The sequence below is a fragment of the Contarinia nasturtii genome, unplaced genomic scaffold (assembly GCF_009176525.2).
Source record: "Contarinia nasturtii isolate CC-2019 unplaced genomic scaffold, AAFC_CNas_1.1 Cnas_scaffold_695, whole genome shotgun sequence".
Taxonomy (NCBI): domain Eukaryota; kingdom Metazoa; phylum Arthropoda; class Insecta; order Diptera; family Cecidomyiidae; genus Contarinia; species Contarinia nasturtii.
Genome location: NW_022198046.1, coordinates 6,143,236 through 6,151,323, shown reverse-complemented (window position 1 = coordinate 6,151,323; position 8,088 = coordinate 6,143,236). Strand labels below are relative to the sequence as shown.

Genomic DNA, 8,088 nt, shown 5'->3' with positions numbered 1-8,088 from the left:
TAGTTGTTACAAAATTTTACTTGAATTCTGGCAAAACTTAGCTCTTTTATAGCATCAATTTACTACATAGAGGGGATTTAGATGAAATTGTAAAAAAGTCAATAAAAATCAGCAACGTTATATTGCATAATTGCCATTATTAACTAATCATAATCATCGTGCTTGCGTGAACTCACAATTTTTCCAGTTTCTAAAAAAATTTATTAGTTCTTTTATTATCAAATCCATCATTAATAAATTATTAATAATAATACTGGGAAATTCACATTTTTGTAAATTCTCTGTAAAAAAAGGTTAGCATTTCGATCTGGAACATCATACGAATCTTCAATTTTAAATTGTATCTTTTCTTTGCATTTTTTTTTTTCAAACCAATTGATACAGAATCGCAGGGGATCAACTTTTTCGTACGAATTACACTCAATATATAGGTTTTGTCAGAGTTTGGTGTGTGTTACTTATCGTTTTTCTATAGGAAAAAAGTTCAATTATAATTATGTGTTATTTTCATTCAAAAACTGAAAGAAAAATTTCGTCTTCAATTCGAAGACTCTTCGAAATACAATTTTAGAATGTGGACAACTTTGAATCCAAAATGTTCAGATGAAGAGAGAACTTGATGCCAGTTTATAATTTCAAATACTTCCAATTCATATCACCATTTTCGTTTTAAAAAATGTTTCTTTGTTCAATTTTTGATTTATATATAGACTTAGAGAGTTAGATCTTTCAAAGTGTTTTATTCATTAATACATTTTATTTCCAAAGCATAAAAATATCAAACAAAAGAACTTTTGCATTAACTTCTTCAAACGTGTAATGTAGTTGGAAATTTCCAGATACTATTGTCTTCTAATTGTAAAGAAAGCATGAATACAAGATTTTCCCTTTGAAAACAAAAAAGATCATGTGAAAGAATTTGTGAATGATTTTTAAAAGTATTGCGATTTCAGCTAGGCTTGTCGGATTTTTGTCCTCTTTTTTCTCCATTGCCATAATATTAAAATTTAAATGCCACAATTTAGACACAATACAATTTGAAAATAAAATCTGAGTGAAAATCAACAAAAATTATGACATTTGACGAAAAATTCCCCGGAGTCGACCAAAATCTAACAAGCCTAATTCCAACAACAGAAAAGAACTTACAGTATCATGAGATGCATTTAGAATCAAGTCAATATTTCCAACCGCAAGCGGTAATATACCTTTGTATTTTGAAATGTTTATTGTTTTAGTTCTATCCGAACATGAACGCATCTATAAATGAGTTTTAAGTTATTAATTATGAAAACTACTGAAAAATATTGAATTAAAATTAACTGCTTTAATGGGACATTGTTCCAAATTAAATGCTTTCAAAGCTTTACTCTGCACTCCTTCCTGAAATTTCTTCATTTCTTCGCATAAATCAAATGAACCGGTGGTGATTGGATTTTCATTTTTGTAAATTTTGAACTCTACCTGCCAGATAAATAAAGTTTCAATAGTAAATGCATCAACTAGCATCAACAGCCTGTAGTCTATATGAACTTACCTCCGCTGTATTGAAACCAGTAGTGCTGGCGCATCCAATGATACCAACTTCACAATTATCAGAGAATGACAACGTTAAATTTGTATCGGCTTTCACAACATGCTCTGAATCATCACAACTTTCTAACCTCACTATACGTATCTTATATCCACGCTATAAACAACAAAGAAAAATGAGTATCCATTAAAGATATACTTGAAAATATCGGGAACATACGCAAGCACAACTTAAGCGGGCTTAAAATGACAAATAATTTAGCAAAAATGTCCATGCTTATTCCATTCAAAATATGGCGGTGGATTCAAGTCAGTAACAGTTTCTTCTGAAATGCAGTCTTGATTAACAATGCTCTTTTATAGCTACACTCATCATCATTGCAGTGAAAATTTTACATATTTATAGTAGCGATTTCAGATTTCAAATGAGATTATATCTTCTAATTAGTCATCAAAAGTCAGTAGTAATAGTGGTTGATTTCCATCATTAATTATTAAATAATGGGAAGTAATTAGGTGATTTCATAAAATCTTCCAATCTTTCATCCAAACAACAATAAAAATATAAAAGAATTTTTTTGACAAATATTGTTTGATCTACTTTTTTATAAGAAGAAAATATTTATTTACCTTTTTTCAAAAACAATTCGTTAAAATGCATTTTTAAATATAAAATAATGAAATAATTCGAGTTCGAAGTCACTAAAAAAACTTAAATTTTCAAATCAATGTTTGATTATAATGATTTTCCTCATAAGTGATCTGAATGTTTTTGAATAATTTGTAATCAGTTATTACGAATGGTGAACTGTTATGTGTTTCTAAATAAAAAATGCCATTTGGTCTTTCTGTGATGTTTGATATGATGTCGTCGCCGCCCATAATCGTTGTGACGTTGTTGAATGTGCATCGATTTTGCATAATCTCTTCGAACGACGCACATTTGATTGCTGTGAAATTCGTTTTCAACGTTTCCCAAAATAGTTCGTGTGAACGATGATGTGAACACTTATCTGTAATCAAAACACCAATTTAACGTTTAATTTATGGAAATAACAAACGTTTTGTATTCTCATTGATTTGAAATTGTATACAATAGCCACTACTTACCAAACAGCGTGGTTATTATGTTGCGTTTCTTACAGCCCGGTTGAAGTTTGCCACTGTTCGGGTATATATCAGCTGTAACATATGAATTTATTTCAATAAAAATATATTTACCCAATTTCATTGTGTAAATTGTTAGTATTGAATTCAAAGAAATGTAAAATTATATATGTTACCGTGTCCCATGGGTTTGCCCATTCCGAATTTCGTTATATCGGTATGTATGATCTGTACATAGTCCGCATCCGTTTCAGACAATCGCTTATCCTTTTCGGCAAAATTAAAACCAACTGATGCTGGATCCAGCCCAATTATAATGCCGATTTTCTCAGTTGAGTTCATTGTTTTTGCAGCTATTCCTGCTACATGGGCACCTTTGAATGAATGTTAAAAATTGAGTAAATAATTAGTAAAAAATCATTTTTTCTTTGTCTTACTTACCCAAGCTATGTCCAATAAGTGTTAAATCTTTTAAATCCATTCCAAAATCAACTAGGGCTTCAATTAATTCAGCCAATTTCTCGGACACCTTTGAAAAAGTATAACTATCATATTATTTTGAAACTTAAATTACTGTACGATCAAATTGATTACATCTTTCACTCGTGCCTTTGCCATAAAATAGTTGAGCGTAAAAGCACCCTCCATCCAGTCAACCACAATGAAATTGTAATCACCAACGCTTAGATAGACTTCGCGATAGCGATCGATAATTTCCTCTTTGGCCAAGAATCCATGGATATGAATACGAGTTGGGAGTTCCGGATCAAATAATGTATCATTCGAAATTGAATGATCACTATTTATTCGTAAAACGGTGAATTTTGTCGGACTATCACGTTTGTACAATTTAAATATTACATCTTCGTTTGCATCGAATGCATTACATTTGGACACAATGAATACAAAAAAACATAGACAAATGATCAGAGAATGAACTGTCGTTGTTGCACTTGCATGCATTTTGGGCGGGAGAAACAAAACGATATTAAAGTTGTTTTTTCAACTAGACTAGCGTGACTGAGATCTTGAAGTTTTTTAACGGACTTCCTCACGTTATCTCTTATGATGCTCTTTTTAGTCAGAGATAAGCAAAAACTAATAACGAGACGTCTGAATGCAGCGTAGTTTTTAGATTATTTATTGTTTGTATATATAGACGTTATTTAATCTAATCAAACAAATTTAAAAAAAAAGTCAAACTAGTTTCCCGGGAGGAAATAGTATTCACCAATAGACCACAATATTTTGAACATACAAACGGGCACGCATATAATATTTAACAAAGACGGTTTTCTATAGTAGCATCAGATCATATATATTTCATAATCAAAATAAAACGTACACATTTCCAGGATATTCACAAAATATTTTTTCAGTCAATATTTATGAGCACAAAAGTATAGCATATTATCACACCGACATGTTACACACTCTAATTGATGCATTTATTATATTTTGCTGTTATCTCTGCTTACAGATAAAACGTTTTGTGTTCCTAGCCCGTTCTTCACCATTGAAAGAAACACTTTTTTATATAAACTGTTTTTTTTACACACAAAAAAAAGCATTAATTCAGTTTTTATAGGTTTTGTTATGTGTCACTTCCTCAAAATTTAATCGAATTTTTTTTTAAATTTAAAACCATTATTTCACAATTTTTCTTTTAAAACATTGTAGTACAATTTGATTGAACTAATAAAAAAAATGGTTGACATTTCCAAAACAGCGTGCGCATATGCGTCTAGAAGAATGCAACATAACATGTAACCTAAATAAGCATAAACGCGTCATGTGAATATGTAGCGATGGGATGCAGTTGATTAAGTTCGGCATGTATATTGGAGGGGGGTATCTTGCATCAAAATCATTATAAACAAACACAACACGCAAGATTTCCACACGAAACGTAGTTCATTAGCGTTTATGCACTTTTTGCCTATTTTCATCTGTTATGTAAGAAGAATGTATTGAATCAAAAGCAATTGAATGTGAGATATGTAATAAAATCTTTGTGAAAATCCATAAAATGATTTGGTGCCGTCGAATTTTGAAAAGTAATAAATGCGTTTCAATTATTTCAGCATATATGAATTTGTATGCAAGCGTGTAAAATGAGGTCAATTTCATAATTCTGGTGTTTTAAATATTGTCTAAACTCGGGCGTTTTCTTCCCATTACGATTGTGGTTGATAGGTAATGAATTCAATGTTATTGAAGTTTCTGTAGTCTGGAATGATGTATGGCGGTGAGAATTTTGTTTCTAAATAAAATATTCCGTATGCCTTCGTTGAGTTTTGTGTAATGTCACCACCCATAACTGCTACGACATTGTTGAATGTGCATCGATTGTCTTTAATTTCTTCGTATGATACACACTGTATGGCAGTAAAATTGTTTGTCAAACTCTCCAAGAACAAATGATGCGATCGAACGTGTGAACATTTTTCTGAAACAAACAAAAATCAACATTATATGAGGAAGTTCCGCGAGAAAAAAATCTGACGCTAATATATAACTTACCGATAAGATTTGTCAGACGATTTCTTAATGGACAGCCTGGCTGTTGCTTTCCACCATTTGGATAAAAATCGGCTGAAAATTGGATTTTTCTCATTAAAACTTTCTTTCGTTATATTACAAAATAATTGTAAGATAAAACATTTATACCATGGCCAAGCGGATTAGCGAAACCGAATTTATCGCCGTCAGTGTGAATTATTTGCACGTAGTCAGCATCCGAGTCGGATAATCTCTTATTTCTTTCGAAGAAATTGAATCCAACAGACGCTGGATCGAGGCCAATTATATTTGCTATTTTTCCCTCCGACTTAAGTTGCTTGGCAGCTCGACCAGCGATATGTGCACCTTTGACATTTAAAAAAATATATATTCATATTTTGTGTTCCACCGAAGAAGAAATGTTTCTCTTACCCAAACTGTGCCCGATCATTGTGACATCTTGCAATTTCATTCCATGTGCAACAAGATGATCGATTAATTGTGCCAACCTCTCAGCAATCTAAATTCAAAAATAGGTTTTGCATCAACAAGCGTGACATTTGGAACTTGAACAATTTAATATCGAATAAATTCAAATTACAGGTCGAACTCGATTTTTTGCCGAATAGTAATTAAAAGTAGAGGCTCCTTCAATCCAATCAACAGCGATAAGGTTATAGTCACCGACTCCCAAATAGGCTTCTGTGTATCGTTTAATCACTTTTTCTTTACTTCGAAATCCATGAACAAATATACGCGTCAATCGATTTGGGTTGAACGGTGTTTCGGAAATTGTTGGTGTTCCACTGGTTTTCAATGCAAAATACATAACCGGGTCTTCGCGTGTATATAGTCGAAACACTAAATCTTTTTCGATGTCAAATGCATGACTGTAGATTATGCAAACGGAAACAACCGAAAAAATTAAATAATTTTTACGAAAAAACATATCAAAAAATGTATGATAAGTGCTTGTTGTGGATATTTTGTTTGTTTATGCGAAGCACCGCAATTCAAACACAAAATCAAAAACAATTTAAGTAAATCAAAACGAAAAGCGACTTAATTCACCAGTTGCTTGATCACAACTGACAAATAGCCTTGGTTATATCGTTTTGTTTCGGTCTATTCCAGTTTCTCTCACACTGTCGTTTTTATTATACGTCCACTATTGTATTCTCTACATGAGTTTGAATACATCGCAAAATATTTGTAGACGTATATGCGATAATTTATTTTGACGTACTTTGTACGCTGGTTCTAACTATATTATAGCATTTTGGTGTCTTTGATCTCGGCTTTCTTACTTATCATTTTGCCTTGCTTTATCTTTTTCTATGTTTATGGCTTTAAGACCCACATTGTGAATCATCAATTTGAATACGTACAAGAAACTTATATGTTTAATTTGTTTGCAGTTTTTCAGCAGACCATTGTTTTCTTTTGAAAAAAGTGTTATTCATTAGGTAAACCTCATTTCCTAAATTGTTCGCATTTTTACCTGAATTGAAAAATTCTTTATTGCAAGGTTGTTTGGTTATGCTGAGGTTATCATCACATAGCTACCTCACTTTTTACCGACTACTTGCGTAATTGCCTATCGTTTTTCTACGAAAAATTCTACAAACACTTAAATGAAACGTGTGCTTTTTTACAAATCTAATCCATTGTGTTTCTGTAAAAAAATCGCTTTCAGCAAAAATATAAACCTTTTTTGTCTGTATCATATTGGTTCCGCATTATTGACATTCTATCTCACATGTGTTTTCTCTCATATCATATGTTTTTATCAAATAATATTGCACGAATTGATGTAAAGACTAAATAATAAATCATTATACTTTTCTATTGTCACATTTTTTATTCATGAGACAATAGATGCACTTTGTTAATACATGTACTCATAGTTTGAGAGTTTGTGACATCATCATCATTCTAACTGAATATACGTCAAATAATGTGATAATTGTCATTCATTTTATGGAAATTTAACTAATAACAACTCCAGATGAATGTAACTAATAACTACATATACGCGAGCTAACAATAAAAAATTGATATGTGCCACATGTTTGTTAACAATTTACATTGTAATCAATTTTGATCAGCTGATATTATGAAGAGAGAGAAAATGGTACATACATATCACTTCATTTTTTGCTGCTACAATAAGCACAGTAAATATAGATCCCAGACCATTTTTTGTATCCCAAATTTAATGCAGTGTACTTAAAAGGTTACGAGAAAATAAAATTAGTGGGTTTAGTCAGGGATTATTCTTTGTTATAGGAATATTAGATTATTATTTATTTAATCTGAATTAATCGAAGGTTAGCCGGAATGTTGAGTTGTATTTCATAGAACGCACAATTTTATGCTGGAACTTTTTCAAATTTATCATAATTGCAAAAATTTTGGGCGAAATACATATGAACGAAATGACGACCTGTACTTTTTAAATTTCCTTCAAACTTTAAATGAAATGACTAAACATTAAAGACGGTTAAAAATGAGTCTAACGGGACTGACTGACTATAAATTAAGTCAATTTTAATCACTTTTATTCGGTTAAAATTACCAATAGATGATTGAAATCGAATATAGTCGGTTATGTTTCAGAGTTAACTGAAAGTGATTATAGTCAACATAGTTGACAAAAGTCAATTTCATATACTTAGCTGGCTGAAATATCAGCCATTTTTGTCCAAAATTAGTCAATTTATAGTCGGCTATGAAGTCGAAATATTTCCACAAGGGAAGAATATCAATTTTGCTTATTTTAATTGTTATTTAATCATGTGAAAATAAATTCTGTTCGAGTATTTTCTCCACCAAAAACGACGAAAAACAATTGAACAATTGATATCACGAAAGAGCTTATTTATTCTCCAACAACGATACTGTTTTGTTTGTCCTTAATTTATTCCATGATTTCTTACACCACGC

General features: G+C 31.2%; 1 protein-coding gene across 1 annotated transcript; it reads right to left on the bottom strand.

The window, feature by feature from the left end:
• Positions 1 to 2,237: 2,237 nt before the first annotated feature.
• On the bottom strand, positions 2,238 to 6,242 carry LOC116340585. The gene is made up of 10 exons (XM_031767159.1): positions 5,744 to 6,242; positions 5,575 to 5,662; positions 5,311 to 5,508; positions 5,164 to 5,235; positions 4,821 to 5,089; positions 3,235 to 3,636; positions 3,082 to 3,169; positions 2,817 to 3,014; positions 2,644 to 2,715; positions 2,238 to 2,546 (listed from the first exon to the last, which is right to left on the bottom strand). Exons 1-10 carry the CDS (start codon positions 6,089 to 6,091, stop codon positions 2,254 to 2,256), a joined length of 2,028 nt encoding a protein of 675 aa, XP_031623019.1. The 5' UTR covers positions 6,092 to 6,242; the 3' UTR covers positions 2,238 to 2,253.
• Positions 6,243 to 8,088: the final 1,846 nt, after the last annotated feature.